General features: G+C 45.0%; 3 protein-coding genes and 1 pseudogene across 7 annotated transcripts in view; 2 read left to right on the top strand and 2 right to left on the bottom strand.

Moving 5' to 3' along the window:
- Positions 1 to 2,512: 2,512 nt before the first annotated feature.
- DNAJA1 (DnaJ heat shock protein family (Hsp40) member A1) lies at positions 2,513 to 10,351 on the bottom strand. Of its 3 annotated transcripts, none has more exons than XM_071580300.1 (9): positions 10,244 to 10,351; positions 9,609 to 9,824; positions 9,349 to 9,526; positions 8,140 to 8,244; positions 7,810 to 8,037; positions 6,348 to 6,462; positions 4,315 to 4,430; positions 3,640 to 3,740; positions 2,513 to 2,887 (listed from the first exon to the last, which is right to left on the bottom strand). In XM_071580300.1, the coding sequence occupies exons 2-9, from the start codon at positions 9,738 to 9,740 to the stop codon at positions 2,669 to 2,671; spliced, it is 1,194 nt and encodes a 397-aa protein (XP_071436401.1). In that variant the 5' UTR covers positions 9,741 to 9,824; positions 10,244 to 10,351; the 3' UTR covers positions 2,513 to 2,668. The 3 variants fall into 3 exon arrangements, with proteins under 3 accessions (XP_071436401.1, XP_071436402.1, XP_071436400.1); XM_071580301.1 differs by having other exon boundaries at positions 9,609 to 9,821; positions 10,244 to 10,326; XM_071580299.1 differs by lacking the exon at positions 10,244 to 10,351 and having other exon boundaries at positions 9,609 to 9,879.
- APTX (aprataxin) lies at positions 10,054 to 20,496 on the top strand. Of its 3 annotated transcripts, none has more exons than XM_071580303.1 (8): positions 10,054 to 10,117; positions 11,068 to 11,204; positions 11,906 to 11,952; positions 13,555 to 13,884; positions 15,301 to 15,360; positions 18,056 to 18,282; positions 19,767 to 19,870; positions 20,149 to 20,496. In XM_071580303.1, exons 2-8 carry the CDS (start codon positions 11,075 to 11,077, stop codon positions 20,301 to 20,303), a joined length of 1,053 nt encoding a protein of 350 aa, XP_071436404.1. In that variant the 5' UTR covers positions 10,054 to 10,117; positions 11,068 to 11,074; the 3' UTR covers positions 20,304 to 20,496. The 3 variants fall into 3 exon arrangements, with proteins under 3 accessions (XP_071436404.1, XP_071436406.1, XP_071436405.1); XM_071580305.1 differs by lacking the exon at positions 10,054 to 10,117 and adding an exon at positions 10,144 to 10,401; XM_071580304.1 differs by lacking the exon at positions 10,054 to 10,117 and adding an exon at positions 10,466 to 10,941.
- Positions 20,497 to 21,520: 1,024 nt separating this feature from the next.
- Positions 21,521 to 23,464, top strand: LOC139685033 (actin-like protein 7A; annotated as a pseudogene).
- Positions 23,465 to 26,341: 2,877 nt separating this feature from the next.
- ELP1 (elongator acetyltransferase complex subunit 1) overlaps positions 26,342 to 27,351 on the bottom strand; it is a 31,884-nt gene continuing 30,874 nt past the window's right edge. Inside the window, exon 36 of the mRNA XM_071580298.1 lies at positions 26,342 to 26,482. Within this exon, the coding sequence (XP_071436399.1) occupies positions 26,415 to 26,482 (68 nt within the window). The 3' untranslated portion in view covers positions 26,342 to 26,414. The remainder of the gene's footprint in view (positions 26,483 to 27,351) is intronic.

The following is a 27,351-nucleotide window of genomic DNA, read 5'->3' as shown; positions in this document are numbered from 1 at the left end:
AGCAAACCTACACAATAAAGGAACTGCTGGATTTCTGGGAAAAAAAAGTCCTAGAAGCCTGGTGTGCAGACTAACCAACTTGATGATACGAATTTAGTGGTGTCAGAACACTGAAGTCGCTGCAAGCATCAAGTCAGATTTACTACACTGGTAGTTACAGGAACAGCTATTTTGTGCTACTGTATCCTCAATTTCCCCAGTTGCCCATTCGTTTCATTTCCCAAAATGGGAAACCATACCCCACACTAACCAACAAGAAGTCAGAAAAAAAAAGTCTTTTCAGTGGTGTAGAACGTTTAGCTGCTTACTTTAACTGTATGATACTCAAGAATATCATGAGAACAAAGAGGCTTGGAAGAGGCTATATGTTGTACTTGAAGGTCTAAGGCCTTCTTGCTAGCTCTTGCCATCGACTAGTGCTTCCTCTGCTGCCACAATTTCTTTTTGGGACATAGATTTTATGAGCCACCAGCTCATTTCAAAGCAGAATCCTAAACTGGTGGTTTCTGCTGCCTTTCCTGCAAAACTGTATTTAGGATGAAGATAGTGTGTGATCCCAAATGCTGAGTAATAGACTAAAATTCAGTGGTTTTTGAATTGGATGAGCTTTTTGACTGGAAGGGCTCCAAAAGCCTAGGCTTCTGGGGGCAGCTTCTGTTTGGCCAAGAATCCTCCTGGAAACTAGACTCAGCCCACCCTCTTTCAGGTCACCAAGCACAAAGCAGAATTGATCATGGTTTGGAAACTACATCAAGACCAATACCTCAACTATGCAGCTGTGGGTGTGATGAAAGGAAAAGGAAAGTGTTCCTGGCAAAATAAGGCTATAGAATTTTCTTTCTCTTTTAGTAATACACAGTCATCTGAAGCAAAATAACATCCCCATATCCTCAAGGCACTGCACAGGTGTTGTATGCCCTTGCTGTTTTAATCCTGTCGTTAGGAGAAAATACACAAGGGTGCTTACTGAACTGAAAACAAGTAGCGTATTTTACTGCTGTTAAGTCTACAGCTGTGCAGAAGTCAGCTCTAGACAGAGGTAGGATTACTTTCCGTTTCTCCCCTTGACTCAAGGCAAACCATCCTTCTGAGAGAGCACAGGCACCTGCTGGTAACATTTGTACAGCTCACTGATGAGCTCATTCAATGTAGAATTTGGAAAAATACTTTGCCTACACAATTTTATTTCTGCTGAGATGAAGAAAGAAAACAAAAAAATAGAGGAAACATGCAGGCAATCACTGTTCTGTGGATACCTGAAAGGGCTGACGTACAAAACCCACTAGCTGTCTTTATAAAAAGAAACTTGTAACACTTGGAAAACAGCTAGAGCTATCATCCACGAGTTTCCAGATATTCAAATTCCAACACATGTACTGTCACATAGTGGCTACTTACAAGAGTTCTTTGTGACTCTTTTGCTTCAAAGCATTATGAAAAGGATAAGCTCTGTCCCAAGCCAGATGGTTGAACAAGACTACAACTACACTAGAGGTTAAATCTGGACCTGTCTTCTCAGCATATTTTCTGAAAGGTCTTTCTAAGAGTTTTCTGTGAAAAGCTGTCTAAAAAGAAGGGGGTGGTGTCTTTAAACCAACATCTGGTCTAAGAAAAGACGCAATGAACAATTTTGTAATTATATCAGAAATGCTTCATCTACAATAATTAGAACATTCATACAGAATTTTCAAGACTCAGCTTAAAAGTAATGCATACAATACATTAATTTCAGGACATCCTAGACGCATTGGTTGGTTGTATTCACTAAGCTTCTTTCCTCTGCAGGATCACATGCACCCACCAACACGGCCAGTACGTCTTTCCGTAACACACCACTGAGAGGTATCTGATTTCAGTAACCAAGGTGGAAGTCAAGCATCAGTCTGACAGATCCCAGGCCCCAGGTGTGCTGATAGAGCCTAGAGATTTCTACTCATGTGCGGTAGGGTAGCAAAGGAACTCCAAGCAAGCACTGGCTCTAGAGGCAGTGTGGTGCAGGACAGCCACCAAACAGGAGTCACTGGTGAAGCAAAGCAAGCTCCGCATCGAGCTTTGGGGTCAGGACTAGTGCTAGCACACAAAGGACCACCTGACCTTAAGTGCAATAGTTCAGAGGGCTTGTGGATCACATGGCTTTAATGGGTGGGGCTGTAAAGATTGACCACATCCATGTCAGCTTCACATATCATGTGGCTGCAGTAGAGTCAGAGCCTGTTTAACAAACACCAGTACAAGCCCAAAACATTGTTATCCTAAGTGGCACAAAACTTAACTACATCTTACCATGGATTGTAAGTACTTGTGCATACCTTATTGACAGAGTATAAGATCTAGAATTCCTAAAAAGCACACTACAGAATCTTAGTTTAAGCCTGGGCAATCGCACACATACAGGAATTACAAGGTTTGGAAGAAAAGCAGGTAAGGGAGTTTTCTGGACCAAGAGGCAGGGGTGAAGTGCAATCAACTTCATTTGAGGCTTGTATCCTGGAGCTTTATACAAATTAAAAAGTCAGTTTAATTACTTAGTTTATTTCTTTATGCTTTTAGAAATAACTATGGCTGGATAGAACAACATATAGCAGGAGGTGAGGGCAAACTGTCTGTAGTCCTTCACTCATCCACTACTGCATACAAAACAAGCATCACAAGTTATTCACTGGCCCATTTATGATGTCTGGCATTGAACACCACCTTTAGGCTGATGCTCATCATCTTCATACACTTCCCCATTATAGTGGTGTTTTCTCTTTTGAGATGGATCAAAGTCCACTAAATCCACTTGTTCCATTTCCTCAGTTTCTTCTATTTCCTGCCTTGTAGGTAGCAGTTTTTCAAGCAGAGACAGCTTATCTGAGGAGAGGAAGCCACTCTCTGGGAAGTTGACCTGAAATCATGAAGAACTGGGTTACTCACGCCTGTTTGAATGGCTCTTACCATCAGGCTTACAGGTTAAACATCTGCCAAAGTCAGCTTTATCATCACAAATGACTTAAATCCAGAGCTTAAAAAAATTACTGATGTCCCTAACCTACTTTTTAATGCCTGCATGAAGTTACCTTCTAACTCTGGCAACTCAACCCATACATTTCTTCTGCCTCAGACTGCCCTCTGGAATCACCCTAGAAATAAGGCATATATAAAACACATATAATAAAACTATAGATTTGTGTATATATAAACACAAAATGTCAACATTACAGATATGGTTAAATATCTTCTAAGCCATAGCAGACAGAGCGTGCTGCTACAGCACCCAGCATTAGCTTCTCCCCAGAGAAGAAATCAGCATTTTCCGGCCTACTCTTCTGCTCCAGCACAGGAGAAGCTTAAGTTACTCATTCATCCTTCCTACAGGATGATAGAAACTAAAGAGCATGTCAAGCAAAAGGAAATTCAGAAGGCCACTGAAGAAATTCGTCTGGTACTCCCAGCACATAGTGTTCAGGAGGTTTTCTTAGTTCTGAACTGTAATTCTGCTTGATGGATTACATGTTCTCAACCATTGTAAAAAACAAATACCAAAACCAGACATCTGATTACTGCTATCTCTTCCAGATAGAAATAATGCTTAGAGGTTAAATTTTGGATGGACATTCAGTCCTGAACTACGCTATCGAAGTCAGTTGACCCACTTACCCTGAATTCTATGATCAGACGTCCTTTCTCATATGGTCTGCGATAAATTGGCATACCTTCATTCAACACACACTTAATAGCCCCATGCTCAACAACTTGGCCTAAAAAACAAACCAAACCAACAAAAAAATCACACATAAAAATGAAGGAACCCATGCAGGTAACAGAAGCAGTTTTAGTTGTAAGTCCCTTCAATATTTATGTAGGTTTCTACATTGTGGTTAGGCACCTACACCAATCTGTGGATCTCTAACAGGGAATTGGTGCCTGGTAACACCTGAGTAGGAAAGCAGGTTGATACTAAATTACACTCCTGGAACCTTGTTATGCTTCCCCAAGGAAGCTTATTTAAAAATTTAAGCGCTCCGTCACTTCCAAGACTGAAAAAGTAGTTTTCAGAGACTCACAGCCTTCAACTGTCATGAGGCATCCTCAGGATGCAACTATGTCCATGAGGTAAGGTCTCTTACTATGTCATATGAAAAGAAAGTTACTGTTGACTGCCTTCTGAAAATCCTTCCTTATTTTGCAATTTGTACTGCGAAGACTGGGAAAAAGAGCTTTATACCAGCACACATCCCTTGCACATCAAAACTGGATGTTTCTGTTCCTTTAGTTTCCAGCTTACATTTACCATATGCTACAACTTTCAAAGGAAAGCAAAGCAACTCTTACCAGGATGGGAGGTAATAATAATAGTCCTGTTATCCAGTGTTGTGATAGGCTTTTGAAAGCCACAGAGTGCTTCAACCAGCTGAATATCCATAGACAGAAGAAGATCTTCATCTCGTCTAAGGCAGAACAAATCAAACAACTGTCACAGAGAAGCATAAACAGTAAAAGGATCATACCCAACCTCACTATTTAACTTGGAAATGACAATAAGCTGTAATTCTAATAGAACCCAGGCAATTAAAGAATACCAAACACTGATGTAGCATTTCAAGCCAGCAATTAGAGGAATGATACACACACTGAGAGCCATCACTGACCATATCTGGCTATCTAAAGGTGTAGAAGTGTTTGCTAAAAAGAAATACATATAGCAAGGGTCACTTGCATCCACTTTCACTTCACTGCTCCTGTCTAATTCTAAGAAAAAATAATTTCTCAGCCTCATAAACACTGCAGCTTGGACAATTAATCCCTTCACTTTCTTAAGTGCACCACCTTGGCTTTACGTTAATCTGTTACCCCCACTCTGCTAAGGAAGTTTGAATCGGTGATGGCCACTCTGGGTAACAGTGTAAGCCCCTTTTAGAAAGCACCAAGAACTATCTGGAATAGATAGTGTTAATTGCTTTAACTGCCTATTCTGACTTCAGTGTGGCAGTGCTAGTGATGTTGACATGTCCAAGGGCTACAAAATCATCCAGCCTACTCAAAGAACTTTACAGCACTCACCCTGTTTTTAAAAGGTCACTAGAAGGAGACTTGCATGAAAAGTTAATTTTAGACTGACAGGAGAGGAACATCCCACTTGTGCGAAAGCATGACCTCAGCATAACCCCACAAGACCAGTAATATCAAGGGTTATCTAAGGACATCAGAACTGAAGGCAGTGGGCAGAAAGATGGACAAAAATAATACAGCAGAATTGTGACTTCAAGTCCCAGGAAACCATGAGAACACTTTGGCATATCTGATTCAGTGTCTGGTTTCACTGGAAGTTAAGAAAAATCAGCTGAGTAAGCTTATCCAAAGGAAACAGAACTGATGCTTAACCTGTGAGCTCGGTGCTCTTTGGCATAGAATTCTGGCACCAGCTTCAAGAGCCCAGTGTCATAGACAATAGTCAGGCAGACCAGCCAGTTTTTACAAGAACCTTTGGCTCACTGTTTCTGTTTACAAGTACAAGGTCAGTGGCTGGTGTTGAAACAAATAAATGCTTTGTCTAAATCCACTGATTGCCTTTTAACTGCTCTGAGCAGAAGCAGTGAGACACCAAGTACAACACATTTCTGTGAGATGATCAGCAGTTCTTTTAATTGGACAAAAATGTACTGGACAGAGCAATTCCACAAACAGCAACTTGAAACAGGGACGTGCGCAACACCGAACAGGACTGTTCAGCAACATAAAAAATAGTTGAGATGTGGTCAATGCTGCTTAAGACACTTTTGCATTCACAGTAGAAACAGACAAGGTCCAACTACCCTGCCCACAGCACTCAGGCAGGAAGGAAGAGCAGGAAACCACCTTTGATCAGAAGGGTGCATACACTGAGTGAGTTTGTCATGAGTAAGATCCCTGAACTAATGGAACACACTCCAAGTTCTCCATGCCTTGAGGCCAAGTGAACAATACACTAAATGGTAATTTTCTGAACCTACGTAACAGAATGCTTTCCCAGAGAGAGCAAGGGAACAGTCACAAATATTCAAATTACTAAACAAGATCTTGGTATTTGAGGTCTTAAAGACTTCAACTCTTAGTAACTGCAATTGGTTTTGTTTGCCTTCTATTCCCTTCTGCTGCCAAAGCCCACAAATGATTCTCTCATTCTACTACAACACAAGTGGCTGAGAGTAGTTGCACAGAATTCCTGCATGTCAGTGCCCCTCTGGCCAACCAAACAAACGCATGGTGAGTTCTAGACACATGATCATATTCACCAACACTCCAGGAGGTACAAGGTGAGAGGTAACCATGGAAGCATGTGGACAAGTATTGCAGAAATTAACTCAAGAAGATTCAAGAGTTTTTACCTTGTAAATACAGAGTGGTCTTTTTGATCCAAGACAATAATAATGTCCCCTGGCTCCAGACCTGGCTCTTGGTCCCCTTCACCATGGAATGTTATTTTCTGACCATCCTTCATTCCTATTGCAGAAAACAAAATCATTTTCCTTATTTTAAGTGACAGGCACCAAAAAGAAATGTTTTTATAGACACAAGCTAGTATCAAGAAACTTCTGGATCTTTAAACATCAGGACCTTCCCTTGAAGCATTGTTTTTGTTTTCAACCCATTCACATGTCCAGCAGATCTTAGTGGTGCTAACCTGAACTCAATCTTATGCCTCAGGATCACTCAGCTTCATTGTACTGTGAAAATAGACACTGAGGTAAAATCCTTAAGGGACCACAGAAAGCTTAAATTATACACAAAAATACTAGGAAGACCACAGAAACACTGTACAAACTACATTTTGAGAGCAAGCGACCAATAAGTTTTCCCAGTTTTATAAATATGTGGCAAATTTCTTTATGAAACATCATTTCTGTGACTGCCAAGCACAAGAAGCACTCCCAGTGGGCTGTAACCCTGTCAGATGCTTCTTCCACCCACACACAAGTCTGTCTAACAGAATTTCTTGCTTCCTCTTGATAGATCTGTCTGTTTTTCTATAAAGGGAAAGGAAACCCTTCTCAGAGATTTCCCTGTTCAAACCGTCAGTAATATATCCCTATTAGTCCTCATACTTACTATTATTGTATGATTTTCCCTGTTAAAACAAATTCAGGCATTGCACAAGCCATGCTTACATGTACACCAGTCACAGGTGATAACTGGGGGCAATGTGCTTGCAAGCTTGCTGTCTTACAAGCTGCGCTACTCCAGAGACTTCTCCCACCAGCTTTTGAGCAGCCCTCCCTCAAGAGATGCATTTGTCATGCAATCCTGTCATGTTCACCCTTCACTGAGTTTGTGTGTGGAGATGCATTTTGCCAGACAAGGAAGGAGAACCTGTGCCAAGCAGCAGTGTCAGGGTTGTGTAGTCAACAGAACTTTAAGCATGAGAGGCTCAGCACTGTCTCGGCACCCTGTCACTGTAGAGATCAGGTTCCCCTTCACACTAAAACACAGCAGAAGTGCTCAGTGTCTGTGAGATTTCCCTACAAGCAATGTAAAGTGATTAGGCTACCTGATCATGAATTGTGCTTAGAGGGCACTCAAAGATAATTCTCCTCTTACAATAATGCAAGTTCCAGAATTCACTCTTCGTTTATGTGCTCAGGTTTTAGAATTGAACGCAGAAGCAGTCAACCTTCCCTAGAAACAAGTCTTCCACTTTAAGAAATGTAGCAACAGGCAGTTTTGCTGTATGTGTATCCAGCAGTGTTACTCACCACATTGACACTATGTATATTCTAAAACTTGTGGTTTATTGCTGCAAAGTCAGTCAGTACATCCCAGTGCAATACTTACTTTAGTAAGACACCTCACCTTTGTCAATGTGAACTTCTAGGATCTTCTTCTCTCTAACGATTTTTCTGCCATTGCAGCTCTTACACCGGTCCTTGGGGCTGATGCGCTCCCCATGCCCCTGACACTCCATGCACACAGACTGGACTTGTTGCACCATTCCTGGTCCGATCTGGTGAATTCTGATCTGCATGCCTGACCCCCTGCAATTAGGGCAGCATTCTACTGCACCTTTCTTGCCACCACGACCTGAGAAAGAAATTTGAAGATGGCCATTATGTGCTGCCAGCAGGAAAAAAAAACCTGAAAACTTTAAGAGCAACTTGTGTTTAGTTTCAGTTTCACAGTTACCTTCACATTTGTCACAGATAACATTTTTCTGCAGTGCAAGTTTCCTCATCGCACCATTGTACATATCTTCTAAGCTTACTGACAACTGGTGGACCACGTTTTTACCTGTAAAAGAAAATGGTTACTTCTGTCTGAGAGCCTGGTCTCCAACTTCCCATGTCTCTAAGCTCAAGACAGGAAACCAAGTCTTTGGGCTTTAACGTTTAGTTTCAATAGAGCTCTGTGTTGTTTTGCTGGCGTTAGTCAATAGCCCCTTCCCACATGATTTCAAATTGGGTAACAATTCTAATGGCTTTGTTGTTATGAAGGACTTTCTGGAAACCAAAACAGTAATAGAAACAAAACATACAGAACCTCAAACATTTAAGTTATATAATAACGGACTCTTGTTTTAACAAGGTCACTGAACATGTCTCCTATAAGAAAGTGGGAGACACTATCGAGAATATGCACTTCAACCTTTTTTGTCTCCCCAGGGCACTTTATGGAAACAGAATTAAGCAATTATGTTTTTGCACTCAATAATTTCTTGGGACTTTAGCTGCTGCAGGCTTAGTTTTGTGAAGGATGCTGAGCTCTGGCTTACTAGGAGTACTTTGATACAAACCCTTTTTTCTTCACTTTGTCACCAGATCTGCACTACGAAGTGATGGGGTCTGCACTGCTCTTAACCACTTTATAGTTTTTCCCAGCGTGATTAATCTGGAGCATAACTTCTGAGCAACATTTTACTGCGGCTTCAACTTACTTCCATTGAACAGTACAGGAGAACAAAAGGTTTCACAGTCTGAATTTGATTCTGGTATTTATAGGCACAGTTGCTTGCAATTAAACATGGAATTCACATTTAGGCACTATGCTTACAATAGCAGGGTTAACAAATCAAGTTAAGCTACGTTACCCTCCCGTTTCCCATTCAGCCTATTGGAAGCTGGGCTTACGCTAAGGTAAAGGTTATTCAAACACAGCACCGGGTTAGCGATTAACAGAGGACAACGCTCAGGAGACCAAACTACCACCGTACGAACGAAACATGCTCTCTCTCCTGTAGATTCAGGCATAAGGAACGGCAACAGCATACTCTGATTTTGAGACTTAAGTCCGTAACTTCTCTTTAAATTCGTACATCTAAGGCATTCTCATGGGAGAATGTGACCCTGCCTACCACCGCGGACACGCTGAGAAAGTGTCGGACAGCCGGCACGTTACCCCGCCTCTCCCGCTGCATCCTCCCTCCTCCGCCGAAGAACATATCGAATATATCCATGGGTGACCCGAAGCCGCCACCGGAGCCGCCCTCCTTGATAGCCTGCTCGCCTCCTTTGTCATACAGCTCCCTCTTCTTCGGGTCCGACAGCACCTCGTAGGCTTGGGAGATCTGCTTGAACTGCGGGAGAGACACCGGCACTCAGACACCCGCAGCCCCCAGGCGGGACCCCCGTCCCGCTCCCGCCCCATCCCGCCCCGACCTTCTCGCCCTCATTGGGGTTCTTGTCCGGGTGGTACTTGAGTGCGAGCTTGCGGTAGGCCTTCTTCAGTTCCTCGGCGGATGCGTTGGGCTTCACGCCCAACACGTCGTAGTAAGTGGTCTCCTTCACCATGGCGATGGTGATGGCGGTGGCGGTGGGGGACGCCTGGGGCTACGGGCAAGGATCCCGCACACAGCGGCTCCGCTCCCGACTCTTCTGGAAAGTTCGGGTCAGTCCCGCAGCGCCGCCGCTTTTCACCCGACCCCGCCCCGCCCCGCCCCGCCCCGCTCCGCCCCGCCCCGCTCCGGAAGTTCCGCCCGCGCGCGCGCCGGGCGCGGGCCAGGGGCCCGCCAATGGCTGTTGCGTTGGGGAGGGTGGCTGGCCAATCAGCGCCCGTTCTCTCCTCCATGACCGCGTGCGAGCCCCGCCCCACCCCGCGCGCCGATGGCCTCGCGCCTGCGCGCCGGCCGCGTCCCGCCCCCGCCAGCGACAGCGCAGAGCGGCACCGGGTACGCAGCGCCGGCCCCGCCGCCGCCTCCCGGCCCCGCTCCGCGCCCCTTCCCTGCCCCCGGCCCCGCCGCCGCCTCCCGGCCCCGCTCCGCGCCCCTTCCCCGCCCCTGCTCCCGCCGCCGCACCGGTCTGCCGTCCGCCGCCTCACTCCGCGCCACTGCGCTTGCGCCAACCCCGGCGTCTCCCCGGAGCGCGGGGGCCCGGCGCGCCTGCGCCGCGGCGGCCACAGCTGCCTGGTCACGTGGGGGGCGCTGCAAGCAGGCGATTGGCTGCGCCGGCGGCGGTAAAGGACGGGGCGGGGCGGCGCGGCGGCGGGGGGGGGGGGGGGGGGGGGGGCACTCCGGAGTTCCCATGGAAACGGGGCCTGAAGTTGCCAAGGGGATGAGGGCCGTGGGCATGGGAACTCTGCTACGGCTGCGCTGGGGCCTTGCTTTCCACCGGCATGAGCTCACGACGGGGCTGGGAGGAGGAGCCCTCGGCGCCGAGCATCGGGCAGGGGAGGGGGAGGCATATTTTCTGTCCAGGGTCAAGTTGGTTTAAACGTGGGAGTTTAATAGCATTATCCGTGTGCTGACTGTCACTGGATGCGGCTATCCTCCCTCGTCTTCTCTGTCTACTGCTCTTTTTGTTATGGTGGTTAAGTTAGTCTCTAGGATTAACTCTCAGTGGGAAACAACACTTTTTTGTAGGTAGGCTTTTCTGTCAGATGGAGCTGTCAATCCAGTTGATTTTTCCTATATGTGATCTATGATTTTGAGAACATATGGTAATGTAGGAAGGAAGATGGGATTGCACTTTCAACAGGAAGCTTCTTGTACGTTATGTGAGTGTTAATGCTGTGCTTTGCCTTGAATTGGGGCAGCAGCAAAATTCCTGGACCCTACTCCATGGGAAGGTGGCCTAGAGGGAAGTGGAGAGTTGGTAACACACTGTTTATCTTGCTCTATAGCACAGTGATGCGTGTGTGCTGGCTCGTGGGGAAAGAGAAATGCAGTCAGCGAGTGAAGCTGCCACACTTGGAAGCAGTGGTAATTGGGCGTGGCCCAGAGACTGGGATAAGGGATAAGAAGTGTTCACGGCAGCAAGGTAAGGTGGCTTAGCCCAAATCCTGCTTTCCACATGCAGCAGCAACCCAACTTACCTCCTTCCTCTGTGCGGTCCATGGTGTTGCCTGGTTCTTGAAGTCATCAAGCTTTTTCAGTAAGCATTTAGGGAGAACTCTGGGTCCTGAAAAGTCTGAGACAGGACATTTCCCTTTGTAAACCAAAGCAGTGAACCTCAGTGTGAGTTCCCAGGCCCACAGTTGTGTTCCACGGCCTGCATTCTTGCTTTGTGAGTGGCACTTCTTCCTAGTATTTCACCTACTGATTTTTAGTATGATTTGTTATCCTATACATGAAATAACATGCTTTTTGAGAATATATGAAAATACCTGTGAGCTGTGAAATACTGCACATCTTCCCTGCCATATCTTTTGGCTCTCTGGACACAGTCCTGTTTCATGCCTTATTGTCATGGAGCACTGGTAAGAACGTGTAGGAGACCTTCACACAGTCCACTTTATTGTGAAGTAATTTTGCTGAGTGTGGCATGGCTCAGTGTGTGGGCTGGTTCTGTTTTACCTGTGCTCCTGGAAGAAGAGGCAGAAGAACTCTTTGCATACGTTCACGGCAATCAGCTTCAGAAGGAAGCAGACCTTCAAAGAGAGGAGTGCTTTCTGTGCTGGGTGGTTCAGCAGAGTTCTTTTTATTTACACTGTTTTTTGACACTTTGTTCTTTCTTTCCAGTTCAGTTAAGAGCGGATTGTAACAAGGGCTATGTCACGGTTAAGCAGGTATGTTTTTATGCATGGATGTACAGTATTTTGGATATTTACTGGGATGGTTGTTGTACTTAAGTTCACAAATGCCCCAGGTGATGATTCTGACCACTGATCACTGGGTCAGAAGGACCTGAAGCTGTTTTATCATCAAAGGAGAGCACTGCAAGTGGTCCTCAGAAGTTGTCTTTTTTGACTGTGTACCTCAGTGACAGACTTCACAGTTCCTTCCAGATAGGCTGAAGACTAAAGAGAGCCAGACTTGCAGCATCCAGGAATGCTGCTGTGAATCCTCAATCAGTTCTTCTAGGTGGCACATTTGGGAGATTTTGGAGTTCTTCCCCTAAACTTTTTTATTTGCCTCCTGAGCCTTAAACTTCTAAAGCTGAGGCAGCCCTTCATTTGAGGTTGTGCATGGACTACACAGTTGTGCAAGGATTTTGTTTAGATGGCTGATAAGAACCAAAGATATGGTTACTTCTCGGAAGGGATGGGATGTGAGACAGCACTGAAGACATTTTCATGGTACCAGCAGGATGGATGTAGGTGCACTCCCTCACACTTACGAGACCCAGTATCCCTGAGATAATACATAGGGAAAAATCTCTGGTTTCAGGTGCTGGGGTCTGTGTCTGCACCCACAGCATCAGCATGTGTGGACAGCACATTCTGCCTGCTGAGGAACGTCTTCTCTCCAAATGCCTCCAGAGCTCAGTAAGCACAGAGACCCCACCAGTATCTGGTGAATCTGACAGAGATCTCTCAGACAGTTTTTTGCATAAATCAGCCACAATTTGAATATTGTGTTACTGGAATCTCAGAGCTGGGAATATTTCCAGGTGATGGGTGCTAGCATGTTTTCACTGCCTGAAGAGTTGCTTCCCAGGTGACAGGCGTGCAGCACAGGGTTCCAGTGATCAGATAGTTTATTAGCCCAGGGAATGTGAAGTGTCCTTGACTTGAGCAAAACTGCAGACCTGTAGACTAAAGACATCCTGGCTGAATTCAGGCATGTGCTTCATTGCACTGAATACCAGGGGAGAAGGCACGGTACCACCTTGTGAAGCAGCCCTCACCTCAGTGACAAAGCTAAAGGAACACTTTGTGACAGTTAAAAATCCCAGGAGAGATCTGGTTTCCCAAAGCCTGTTTCATGCATAAACCTTACCCTAAAGCATTTTGCTGAAGACTCCTAATTTTTCTGGGGTCACCCTCACGATGGGGCAAAATCCATCTATCAAGCAGTCGCTGTAAGTTGCCCACACCACCTCTGATTGGACTAAAATGATTCATTAAAGCTGTTACTCCTCAGAAATAGTAGCTACTGCAGGAATTGTGGCAGAAATTATGCTGTAACTCTGTTGGCAGCTGTGCAGACCTGCAGGCTCCGTGCCTGAGGCTGTGTGCTGACAGCTGTGATTGCAAGAGGGGCCATAGACAGGTGTCCTCAGCACGGCACTTCCTGGTCTTCTCAAGCAGGTCGATGTGTACAGGGGGACAGTGAATACAAAATGCATTTGCTTTCCAGGATAATGGTATTCCAGGACAACAGGGCTGAAGTTGGCAATTCCACTTACAACATCATTTGCTACTATTTTTCCTTTTTCTGTCTACCAGATAGGAGTCAACCCAAGTAGCGTTGATCTTGTGAATATTGGCAAGGATGAAGTGGTGAAAATGAAGCCAGGCCAAGTTCTGCATATTGTGAATAACCTGTATCCCTACACGGTGCAATTTGCTGAAGGGTCAGGGAACAGTGTTACAGAAGCAGAAGAGAGAACACAAACCCATGAGATGCCATATGAGGACTCCTGTGAGCATGAGGATACAGAGCTTGTGCCCAGAAAAACTATGAAGATGGAGGTGGTGGATGCACAAGGCAGTTCTGCAAATCCCAAGCGAAGCAATACCAGTGTGTCTCCACACAAAGGAACCTCTAGCAAAAAGGCAAGTGTATTGGTATTAGTACTGATTACATAGTTCTGATTGTCCTGTGGTTGTCTCCTCCTCCTTTGGTGTTTTACTTTGCTGCTGGGGAGGTGTCTTGGGTGAACACAGATCCTCAGAGTACACAGAGCATGTGAGCTGATCTGTGCTGATGCAGAGACTGTGCTCCTGACATCACCCAGGCCCTGAGAAAGTTACTTGGGATCCATTCTAATCTGAGATGAGGGTTGGGTGTGTGCGAGGGGCCTTGCTTATAGTTAGTGAGGATTTAGTCTTTGGTTTCTGTTGCAGTTTGTTCTAGAAGGACAGTCCACATGAACTCAGTTTAATGGGAATCACCAAAGGATATTGTCCTGGCTTTTGCGGAGTTGCCTAAAAGCAAATGTACAGACAATGGAAGAATTTTTTTGCATGTTTGTTTTTAATTGCATAGGGTTTTTTCGCCTCCATATTTGTTCATTATGTACAGTAAAACCATGTTTATGTTAATGAATGTAACCAGCCAAAATCATTTGAAAGGGAGTTTTTAGCCCTGCAAATGTGGACAAAATAAAAGACTCCTTAATGCATTTGGAACTAGTGCAGTTGCTGAGGGAAAATGCACAGAAAGTAAACACCTCAGGGCAAAATTTCAGTCTCAAGTTGCAGTGGCTTAATCACTCCATTTGTGGACTTGGGCTAGTTATGTCAGGGCCAAAGTTGTGGAATGAGCAGGCAGACAGGACAGTTCACACTGTTTCTCTGCCAGCACTATAATAATGTTTGAACATTTTCCTCTACATGAAAATGATGCAGGTCATCATTGATAATGCTTGTAAAGTGATCTGAACAGATCAAACATCTGTTTTGAAAAAGGTACACTCAAGGTACCCCTCCTGTTAGGCACTGAGTAGCCAAATGAAGTGAGCTGCTAGTGCTGGCTGGATCTTTCTCTGCCTCTCTTGTTTTCTCTACAAGCCACTGCACAATATAAAAAAATCAGTACATCTAAGAGTGGGGCCACACACCACAACTACTTGTTCTGGGCAGAGCAGTATGGGATAGGACAATTAATAGAGCTCTTTGTACTTCCTTTGGCCCTTGAGATCTCCTAAGCAGAGGACCTTGTGTCCGTGATTTGTGCATGCAAATTATTAAATTAAAACAGAATCAGAGCTCCCTGATGTTAAATATCCAACGTTGGAAAGATTTAACTTTTCATCTTCACAGTATCTTGTTAAAAGTTTTCAAAAAAGTAGCTTTTTGAGGGCAATTGGAATAGGTGTGTTGGCATTTTATAAAATGGAAATAATTAAGCTGTTGTTCAGCTGTTATTTTACTCTTATATACTAATGGATGTTTTTAACTGAATCCTTTAAAATACATAATCACGTGCTTAATTGTCTAATAATTTATTTTTTTCCTTCTGTGCTATAGGAACATTTAGGACACTGGAGTCAGGGTCTAAAGAGCTCCATGCAAGATCCAAAGATGCAGGTGAGAGCTGTGCACTTGTATTTTACAGTAGTTTCTGTTCTAGCAAAGCTAAATGAGCTTGCTTTCTTTCCTCCTGCAGTTCATTTTTCTGGTTAACCAATGGAGTGCTGCATCAAGGGCTGAAATGTACTTGCATCTCTCTCTGTAGTAACATTAATTTGGGAGTCTGTACTGATTTTGCAGAGTGTCATTATCCTAACTTTCTTTGAGCGCTCTGTACTGTCAGATTTGGCCAACAGATTTCCAAAAGGTTGGGGGAAGAGCGGGGAGCTGTGCTTTGTTTCCTCAGGGAAACCAACTAAAACAGGGCTGTGGTTTGAGGTCAGTCATGGAGGTTCCCATTTCCTATAGTTAGCACTGCCTTGTTTGTAAGCTAGTGCAGTGTCCTGGTTTCCAGCAAACTTAATGTTGACATCTTTGTGCCAGGGCACAAGATCTGACCCCTGGCTCCTCCTCCACCTGGTTTATTTGTGCCAACAGGATTTGCCTGGGTAATTTCTTCTAACCTTTTTGCAGATGCTCCAGATGCACCTCCTTTGCTCAGCTTCCCCTGTAGCTGCATAATGCTTTTCCTTGAGCTCTTTTTTTTTTGTTGTCTTTTGCCTGGTTTTAGGGAAGTCAGACTCAAGACATAGAAATCTGATAAATGTCTTTTGTGGCTGCAGTGTAAACACACTTTCTCATTCTTGTGTTCTGAGAGAAACTTGAGAGATTCTTCCCCATTCATCTATACAACCTACTTTCATTTTTAAGTTATGAAAAAATATTTAGATATATTTTAGCTTTTTCTTGAACTCCAAAACAGGAAGAATGCTGTCCATCAATATTCCATTGTCTGGCCTGAAGCTTGGGACTGCTGAGCTGGGATTTTGGCTGGCTGACTACTGCCTGGCCATCTTATCATTGGAGATGTGTTTTCCCCTTTCTGCTTCTCATCCCGTCTTTCAGAGGGATGGGTATCACAGATACCTGTGATACTTGGTTCTTGAAATCACTGCATAATTTTAGTTGAAAAAGACCTTTGAAAGTCACCCAGTCTGACTCCTTGCACTCAGTGCGATTGCCCCAACCGTTGTCCATTTGAGTTGAGATGATCTTCAAGGGTGAAGATCCCACAGCCTTACTGGGCCCCTTTGATAAATTCAGCCCCTCAGGTTGAAAATGATTTAGAATAATAGAATTGTAGAATATGCTGAGTTGGAAAGGACCCACAAGGATCATCCAAGTGCAACTCCTGGCCCTGCGCAGGACCATTCCCAAGAGTCACATCACGTGCCCAAGAGTGTTGTCCAAACCCTTCTTCAACTCTGTCAGGCTTGGTGCTGTAACCACTTCCCTGGGGAGCCTTTCCAGTGCCCAACCACCCTCTGGGTAAAAATCCTTTTCCTGATGACCACCCTAAACCTCTCCTGCCTCAGCTTCATGCCATTTCCTCCAGTGCAGTCACTGGCCACCAAAGAAAAGAGTGCCCCTCCTCTTGCCCTCACAAGGAAGTTGTAGACTGCAGTGAGGTCTCCTCTCAGTCTCCTCCAGGCTGAGCACGCCAAGTGACCTCAGCAACTTCTCACAGCTTCCCCTCCAGGCCCTTCACCGTTTTTGTTGCCCTCCTTTGGACACTTTGTAATAGCTTGATATCTTTCTTATATTGTGGTGCCCAGAACTGCACACAATATCCAAGGTGAGGCTGCCCCAGTGCAGAGCAGAGCAGGACAATCCCCTCCCTCGACTGGCTGGTGATGCTGTGCCTGATGCCCCCCAGGACACGGCTGGCCCTCCTGGCTGCCAGGGCACTGCTGACTCACATTCAACTTGCTGTCAACCAGGCCCCCCAGGTCCCTTTCCATGGCATTGCTTTCCAGCCTCTCATTCCCTAACCTATACACACAACCAAGGTTGCCCTATACCAGGAGCAGAATCCAGCACATTCCCTTGTTGAACTTCACATGGTTGGTGATTGCCCAGTCCTCTAAATTTGTCGAGGTCTCTGCAGGCCCTTTTTGACTTCAAGGGATTCAACAGTTCCTCCCAATTTAGTGCCATTAGCAAACTTGCTTAGAATTCCTTCAAGTCCTGTGTCCAGGTCACTTATGAAGATGCTGAAGAGCACAGGGCCTGTGATGGGACCCTGTGGAACCCCACTAGAGACAGGTCACCAGCCGGATGTCACCCCATTCACTGTAAGTCTTTGTGCCCAGCCTGTGAGCTAGTTGCTCACTTAGTTGACAACTAATCAGAAGGTCCCTAATTCTTGATTTTTTATTCCAGTCTAAATTGTTGAACTGGATGCCCACTGTCCTGGAATCGCCAGCACTTTCTGCTCATAGGATTAAAAAAACCTGATGAAATTACAGAAATTTTTGCTTGTTTTTAAACATGAAGCTTACTTCTCATCCCTGAAGTACAATTTCATATAGCACTAACTAAAACAGTGTTTTCTTGACCAAAAATACAAGCATAAAATGTAAGAATAGACAGTTTTTGGCTTTTATAAAATATATGAAGAGAGATGGTTGGAACACTTCTCTAAAGCTGCCTGGTTCATGTTATGGAAGAGGGTGCTTATCTTGGAACAAGTTAGTTCCAGCAAAAGTTCTCCTTGGATAACATCTCAAAATCCACTAAATATGGTGCTTACAGGAATAATATAATTAACTTTCAATCAGAAAGTAATCTAGTTATTTGGTTTTTTCGTAAGGTTTACAAAGATGAAAAAACTGTAGTTATCAAGGATAAATATCCCAAAGCACGTTACCATTGGCTTATCTTACCATGGGACCCCATTTCAAGCCTGAAGTCAGTCACCAAGGACCATCTTGAACTCCTGGAACATATGCATGGAGTTGGGCAAAAAATGATTGAGCAGTGCCCTGCCAGAGAGAGCCTGGAGTTCAGACTGGGTTACCATGCTGTCCCCAGTATGAGGTAAGGCCTGGAAGAGTCATCAGGTGCAGACTCTGTTCTTCCAGTTACACACACTTGGGGCTAAATCCGTGAGGTGATTGGCATTGCTAAAGAAGAGCTAATCCTCATAAATACTGGAGACAGACAGCTCAGTGCCCAAGTCTTCTGTAGCACACTGCTCTGTAGATGCGAGTAGACTACACAGGTGTCTTGGGTCCTGTGGGAAATGCCTGCTGGGTTCTGCTGGCTGCGGCTGATGCTGTGACTGTGGCTGCGGCTGTGACTGCGGCTGTGGCTGTGACTGCGGCTGTGGCTGCGGCTGTGACTGCGGCTGTGGCTGGGACTGCGGCTGTGGCTGTGGCTGGGACTGCGGCTGTGGCTGTGACTGCGGCTGCGACTGTGGCTGTGGCTGGGACTGCGGCTGGGACTGCGGCTGTGACTGCGGCTGGGACTGCGGCTGTGACTGCGGCTGCGGCTGTGACTGCGGCTGGGACTGCGGCTGTGGCTGGGACTGCGGCTGTGGCTGGGACTGCGGCTGGGACTGCGGCTGTGACTGCAGCTGCGACTGTGGCTGCGGCTGTGACTGCAGCTGTGGCTGGGACTGCGGCTGCGGCTGCGGCTGTGACTGCGGCTGCGGCTGTGACTGCGTCTGTGGCTGTGACTGCGTCTGTGGCTGTGACTGTGGATGTGGCTGCAGCTGCGGATGGATGTGGCTGTGACTGCGGCTGTGGCTGTGACTGCGGCTGTGGCTGCGGCTGGATGTGGCTGCGGCTGCGGCTGGATGTGGCTGCGGCTGGATGTGGCTGTGGCTGCGGCTGTGGATGTGGCTGCACCTGCGGATGGATGTGGCTGCGGCTGCGTCTGCATCTGCGGATGTGGCTGCGGCTGCGGCTGCAGCTGCGGATGGATGTGGCTGTGGCTGTGGCTGTGACTGTGGCTGCGTGATGCCAGCAGACCAGCCCCAGTAAAAGAGGCAGCGCTGCCACTGCCCAGTGCTGGGGCATCCACATCCCAGGGCACCAGTGTGACGTTACAGAGTGACTCTCAGGCCTGTCAAGTCCTGACTGATACCAAGCAAGGATTAGAGTTTGTGTGCAAGTAAAGTCCAGTCCCAGAGCATCCAAATGCCTGCAGCTATTGCAGTCAGTGCTCCCAAGTTGTTCTCTGGTTCTTGAACAAAGCTTTTGGTCACTGATCAAGTCCCATTCAGTCACTCTACAGATTTGAAACCCTTGGTTTATTAAAACCACTGTCTACCTTTTAGGAAACTAGCAGGATTGTACTGTAGTGAGGAGCCAATGGAATATGCAGGCTAATGACCTTGACTATTTGAGTGAAATGCTTGGCAAGAGACAGTGCTTCCAGAACAAGACTGTGTTTCCTGTCAAGATTGACCCACAAGACTGGCACTCTGCTGAATCATCAGCTTGCAACTGATACTAGTGCAAAAGAACTTGGAGCATTAACATTCGTCTCTCATATCTACATTATGTGTTTTTTTTCAGTCAGCTACATTTGCATGTAATCAGCCAGGATTTTGATTCTCCAGCCCTGAAAACCAAGAAGCACTGGAACTCTTTTACCACTGACTATTTCTTAAACTCTCAAGGTAATATCAGAAAATGTATTTCATAAAACATGTAATCCTGCTTGCAGGTTCTGGCCTTGGGCTTTTTTTCCAAACAAATGTGCAAGCCATACATTTTGGTGCAGTAAGTTTTATTTGATTGCAGATATTTGGGAGTAGCAGTGGGTAATAGTCAGTGAATTTTGTGGCTGATTTAAATTAGAAAGCTATGCATGCAAAATAGTGCAGAGATTTGCAGTGCCATGTGTTTCATGATGCTATGTGGTCTCAATACCTCTGGTTTCTTTTTTTTTCCCCAGATGTGATAGAGATGGTAAGAAGCAAGGGAAAATTGATGGTAAAAGATCATGTCTGTGAACTTCTCAAACTGCCTCTGAGATGCCATCGTTGTAAACAACAGCTGTCCACAATCCCAGAGTTAAAGGAACATCTCAGGAAACACTGGCCAAAATGACTTTGCAAAAAATTGTCTCTCAGCCTGCCCTCAGATTTCAGGCCAAAACAAAGACTGCAAAATATAAGTGGAATGACAAACGTAATGTTGAGAAAAGTAGCCTAGAGGCAGCAGCATACTAACTTTGTAATAGCTTAGACAAAAAACCACATCCCCCTCAGCAAAAAAAAATAAAGTGACTTCTGAAATTGAAGGTGTGTTTGCAACTTTGCTGTGTACAGCCACACTAATGTGTATGTGAGCCAAAGTCTGTAAGTAGTGTGTTGCTTGGATGAAAGGATTTCTTTCAATTCAGAAGCTGAACTGAGCCCAGATCTAGGTTTCTACTGAGAAAGCAAAGAATGATTTAGAGATCCTTCTCCTCATGTCTTCTGCCTATCACTGAAGTTTCTCCTAAGTGATAACATGCAAGTGCTGGTGTGGCTGACAGAATGTACTGTCAGCATAGGGGAAGGAGCATCTGCTACAGCATCCACACTCTGGTGTGCCACTGAATGGCTTGACATTGCAGTGCTGCTGAACTTCCCCTCAGCTGTGAAGCAGGCCTTGCCCCTCACCAGGGTGCCAAGATAGCCACTGCTCAGGTTCTAAGTGGGGTAGACAATCTCTTTTATGTACAAGGCTGTATTTAAGCATTTATATGTAAAAATATATGCATAATATGCAATGATCAGCTTTACTGCTCCCCAGAGTAATGAACTATCAAGGTTTGCAGTTGCTGGTCTACGTATGTTGTGTTTGGTGCAGAAATAGTGTTGTTAAATCCTGCCCTGTTTCTCCACATCAGGATTTTGGTAAACCTCTAATCATTTGATAGTTTTCAAGATGTGAACTTCCAGAGAAGCAGCAGAGCAGTACTAACAAAAATCTGTTTCTGGGTCCAGAACTGGTGTGTACAGTTCAATTTTATCCGAAGCCCAGCTTTGACTTTTTAAATAAGATGCCCTCTGGGTGAAATGACTTTCAGTAAAACAGCACACAGATGTTTTGCTACACAAGAAAAATGCTGCTCCTAACTTTTGATAACATGCTGTGGGAAGAGGTTGTGCCTCTGCCCCCTGTGCAGCTCTATGTTGCTACACACACTCCAAATGGGCAAATAGTAACTTGTTGCCACTGGAAAAGAGCAAAGATGTTCCTGTCATGGAATTGTCCCCAGAAATGGGTTCTTTCATATGGTGTGCAAGGAGCCAAGTTTATCTCATGCTGGCGCAGAGATGGGTGCTGGGTGGTGAATCCACAGAGCCAGCACAGCCAGTTACAGCCAAGCAGCATGTTTATATTTTCAAAATACCCAAGTCAGAAATTACCCAATTTCTACATACATGCCTACTCAATAGCTCTTGGACAATCTTTTGCTTGCTTCAATTTAAAGGTATAAAGCATTTCAAATTTATTGTGCATGTTCTGTAGGTAGGGATCTTCACTTGGAGGTAGGTAACCTAAGCTTGAGAGGTGTGGTTTTCATGTTATAATGGGCTAAGTTCATTTAAAGGACACATTTTTAGCCGATTTAGCTAACTTCAGTAAAACTTACTGGCAACTCCACATTGCCAAATGCAGTAACCAGTATCTGGTTCAAGATCTTTCTCACCTCTTTACTTGTTTTGAAACTATTCTGCAAGACTTTGCTGTTTCCCACTTTCCTGAGTCTTGAGAATATTTATTTTTCTCTTCTGATTCACCCCACAAGATCTTTTCTTAAACCATTCATCTTTCACCAGAATGGGGTACACCCTAAGGGTGAAGGGTTGGCTCTGGCCTAATTTCAAATGCCAGTCACACTTTTGCTTTGTAAATTAAGGCATATTATTAATAATGTCAGCAAAAGCGTAACTTAGGAGAGTAAGAAATAATGACAAAAGCATAGCCAGTCTGCGGATTCACTCAACACAAACTAGGGCTTCAACTGGCCCCAGAGATGAAGTAGTGTTGATACTTTGCAACAGGAACTATTCTGGACCCAGACCAGTTGGAAATGCTAGAGAACTGTGATCTTCCTCATGGCAGACAGGTCAGGGAAAAGCCCCAGTGATTCACAGTTAAATGCAGTTGAAGCCACAAGTCTGTGACTAAGGGCAGTTTCAAGGCCAAAGGTTACTGCAAGTGTGGCTTTGAAGGGATCTGTGGTCTTCCTAAATCCTCTCATGTACAGCTGGTAAGCCCATACAAGAGACTGGGAGCAACCAAAGAGACATCTTTGTTGGAAGAGAGCTTCAGAGTAGGAGCATAACCTTAATACTCATCAACCCAGTAAGACATGGCAGATTGGTAGACTGAAACTCTGCCCAAGTTACTTTGGAGCATATTTTCCAAATGGAGATGAATATTCAGCTAGAGGGCCACACCATGCTGTTCTGGTGTCACTGCCCCCCCTGTGTTCAGTCACTGACAAGGAAAGAGTTGCAAGAATTTCAGCTGTCCACGTTGCCTACCACTCCCATTTATCCATGTATTTTTATGGAAAAACAACTCTTGCCGTGGAGAGGAGCCATGGCAACTTGGCATGTGGCTCCCATGAAGGTTATGTTATTCGTAGCATCACTGCGAGTATGCTAGCTTGGAAATCATGTTACCACATGAAATTACTAAATGAGTGGAAATATGTTCAGAGAACAACAGCTACATATCATACAAGATCTCAAAAAAGAAGTGCTGTTACAGTTCCCTGAACCTTATGCAGGAGTTCACCTGTTCAGAAGCAACAAATGTGGATTATAATCTGCAGGATGGACACCTTGTTGCTGTGGACAAGGGAATTCCTTTGTGCTGAAGCACTATTCAAGCCAGCCTTACTTGGCTCACAGGAGCAAGGGCTTCTGCAACTGACACCTGTCTTAAAAAACATGAAGCTGATGTCAACAAAAAATGGTGGGGAATATCGTGCTGTGCAGGAGCAACACAGGGAGGCTTTACCAACTGCTTCCAGACAGAACTGGACAAAAAGTTGCTCCAGTGGCAGCCTCATCACAGCCATGGTCCCCTCATAGTCATCTGTCTGGATTGGTGGGTCTCTTCTAGCTTCACTCCACTCTTTCCAGGAGCTCTGGGTTTCAAGGAGTGAATATAGGGAACATGGTCATTCCTACATCTTCACAGAAGTGCTTCTGAGGAAGACAGTGGATGCCTTAGTAGGACCAGAGACGACAAAGGGTACCTGAATCAACTCAAAAGCACTTCCCTTCCACTCCTGGCTGTATTACATTTTGGGATACTTTTAAAGGAATGAAGCCTACAGCCAAGGGGTATGTGGTGAAGGGATTTCCATGAGATGTGCTATGAGATACGTGGAAAAAGATTAACATGGGCAGGATGGCAGGCTAATGGAGGGGACAGGTAATCAGGAAGAGGCCAGATCACTCTTACCACTGCCACCATCCAGATGGAAAAGGGAGTGGTGCAATGGTTTTGTTTCACCCCTGTGTAAACACCACAGCCTTTGTCATTGTTCTCTTTGTAACTCTTTATAGCCCTAATGTACATACCCCCGCCTTTATGATGGCAGTAACATCTCCACTTCTCTCCAAAAATATGAAGTATCCCTCAAAATCCTACAAGGCAAAGGATTCCCCCTTGCAGACAAGTTCACAGGCTTGCTCCTCTCTCCACCCCAAAGCAGAGATGCCTTTTTTGGTAAGATCTGTGCCTCCAACTGCATTGGAGGATACCCAGGAACAGTTGCACATAGCACTAGACACATTACTTTGCAGGCCAGTGCATTTATTACTGGCAATCTAACAAGAACCTAAAATCTGTTGCTCTAATAAACTGCAGTATTTGTGAACCTGTGTTTGTGAAAGTTCTTAATGTACTTGACTAGACATTGGTTTTTTTTCTTTTGTGTTTTGTATTTAATGAAGCTAATCAGCAGACAGGTGACAAATTTCTACTCTAACAAGAGAATCAGGCTTCCATACAGCCAAATTTGCTCGGAGTTCAGGATGTTTTTAAAGTTAACTCCATATTTCTGTGTTAATTCCTGATAGCTCCATTTGTTTGTAGGAACTTCCACAGAACTCAGAAGAGTACATTTAACATGTTTGTAAAGACCGTAATTAAGGCAAAACATATTTCAAGATTATGTGCATCACTAAGAAAGCAAAAGAACACCCCAGCAGAAATCAAGGGAAAGCAGACTCCCAGCTGCTGCTGCTAAGAAGCTAAGGTTCAGCAAATACAGAACTAGAAAGCAGGAGGCAGGACATCCCTCCTGGAGGCTCATGCACACTAGGTGCTGCTTCCAGCTGTACTGCTCCTTAGTTGAAGTTCACCCATGAAGGAGAGCTTAGGGGAAGACAATGGAGTTCAGTGATAAATGATTTAAAAGACTGGTCTTGCACCTAGATGACAGATTTAAAGGGGCTTTGCCTTGATGGGAGAACAAGAAAGTGTGCCTAAGACCAAGGCACCTTTGATCATCACCATGATGGAAAAGCAGAAGAACTCATAGCTGTACTTAGGCATAAGCATGAATTCTCAGTAAGCCAGCAGCAATTTCACCTTGTGTTCTTTAAAGAGGGAATCTGGTTCTAGGCAATAGGTAGTGTTGTGGGAGACCATAGCAGTTCCTGGCATCAGGTTTAGGAATGCAGGAATTACCAAAGTTGGTGTCACATTTCAATTGCAGGGTCAGAGCCCTCTATAGAGGCCGACAGACTCCCCCATGACCCCTTTTGCCAGACCTGACAAATGGTTCCTTTATTTCATCCTGAACTGTGCTATGCTACTCTTTTGAAGATCCAGATCCAGTACAACAGTCCTACCCTGTAAGGTCTTTAACGTGTTTCGCCATCTCAAAAGTTTTACTCTTGGAGAATCTCTTTCCAGTGTAGTCACACCACTTGACAAACACCACCCAGAACAGGCCACATAACTCAGAAACAGCTGGAAACAAGAGGCATTCTGATGCTTCACACTGAAAAAGGACTGCTTACCTCTCCACTCTAACAAGCCCAAGCCAACACACACAACGCAAGACCAAATGGCCATCCTTGTATGAGGCACAAAAACAATGGTCTGCAGCACTGGACATGCTAATACCATGCAGTAAGAACACAGCTCACTGCTGTGTCATTGAATACCTCCAACAGGTAAGAAGTGCCTTGTTTTTGCTGGCATTTTTTCACAGCACTGAACTGAAATAGCCTGAATTGAACACAGCAGCTGCCAGAACAGAATTAACTCTGAGGGGGCTGCTTCCACTGAAAGGGTTTCCAGCCTTGCCCTCTTCCTCTGCTCCTAGAACTGCTGCTTTTACTTCTTGCATCATAATGCAGAAGTATTCTGGGATGAAACTTAATTCTCAGGTATGAGATCAGTTACCAAATGACACAGTTCTGCAATAGTGCACAGCATTATCAGAGGGCAGCTGTTGATCTATCAGTGCCATATAGCAGCATTAGTCTATCTTTAAAGTCAAATAATCAGATAATTATCAGGTGGTGTTGCCCAGCAGAGCATGACACTGACACTCTCTACCCTGCTTTTATTCATGTCTTCCTCTGGCCAAGATCTCCCTGGTGTGAATGGGCACAGTTTCAGTACAGCAATGGCTGTTGTCACTGCAGAGTTCACTCTGATGTAACAAAGCAGTACTTGAAAAACTGGTATTAGCAACATCCAACTTCAGCAGATAAAACAATTAATTTGTTTAGCAACTACAACAATTTGCTACTGGTACAGACTTACTGGTGAGACCTAAAGCAGGCTGAAGTGCTTAAAATGTGGCCTGTCATCACTGTAGGTACTATCCATGGGAGAGTGCGATGGCAGAGAAAATAGCCCATCCAATACTGGTGGGATTGCTTCATCCAGAAGGGAGGGAACAGTGGTAGGAGATGCTGGTGTCAGCCAGCAGCATTCAGAGCTACACACCCTTCTGCTTCCCAGCCTCACAAGCCACCTCTGCAGTGGGATGTGAGTGGTTGCCCCCATGAGTGTGACACCATAAAGCTCATAGTCACAGCTGCATCAGGTGGAGGGACCCTTCATTTGCACAGCTGTAAGAACAGCGTATCAGAAACACCAGGACAACAACAGTTTCTGTAAAGATATAATGAAATTATATGAAAAGGTACAGTTCAGAGTCCACAGGGATACCTTAGCTTTTAGTTACTGCAGAAGATGCAGTTTCCACTGCAGATTTTTATTGAATTTTGGTGGAGTAATTAATTCTGCACCTGAAAGGAAAATAGAACAAGTGTCAGAACAGGGGGTAACAGCAATATAGTTTTTTCAAGTTATCAACTACTTAGTTCACTTTTCTTTACATCAAAGGATGCTGAGAAATCTCTTGACATCTGTCATTCCCTTTAGTGACTGATCACCAGCCTGTACAGAGGAGTATCCCTAGCAGACCTGCTTACACAAGAAAATCTCTGCAGTACATCAAGTCTCCTCTCAATTATTGTTATGGATCAGAAAGAGCATGCAACAATCACTAGCACAAAGCAGAAATTCATTCATTCACCTGTCACTGGGCAATCATACACAACAGCCAGCTGTTAATAGAAGGCACAAGGCTTTTCCTGGAGCCAGCCCTGTCAACTGGCAATAGGCAGGTCACATCTAGAGGGTTCATTAGAGGATTTCCCCAGTCAATTCCGGGACTAATAGGGGAAGAAACTGAGGAACTAATGGGAAGAGGGAAGACAGGGAAGTTGGGACCAGCCCTTCCAAGGTCTCTCAGCCCTAGGTTGGCATCAGCTGCTCAAGGATTCCAAGATGGCAAAGTAACACAACAGACTGTAACCTGCCCTGACTGCCAAAGCCAGACAGAAAAATTCAGCAGACAAGAATTATTTAATACATTCCTTAAGAAATCAGATTTTTCAATTCCCTTGCAAGAGACTGACATGACACACAAAGGAAGCCAGGAGCACAACTGAGACAGTTTTAGTACAGGAATTCAGAGTAGATAAACCTTTATAAGAAGGCTGTACACTTGCTAGGAGGCAGAATGGTACACCATAAAGAAAAGTAAGAAACTCCTACAAGCTGAATAACTGGTACAACTGTTGGCAAGTAGCAATGTTTGGAGAGCCTCAAA

This window comes from Pithys albifrons, chromosome Z, assembly GCF_047495875.1.
Source record: "Pithys albifrons albifrons isolate INPA30051 chromosome Z, PitAlb_v1, whole genome shotgun sequence".
Lineage (NCBI taxonomy): Eukaryota > Metazoa > Chordata > Aves > Passeriformes > Thamnophilidae > Pithys > Pithys albifrons.
The sequence above is the reverse complement of the archived record's forward strand: the minus strand, read 5'-3'. Positions and strand labels throughout refer to the sequence as shown.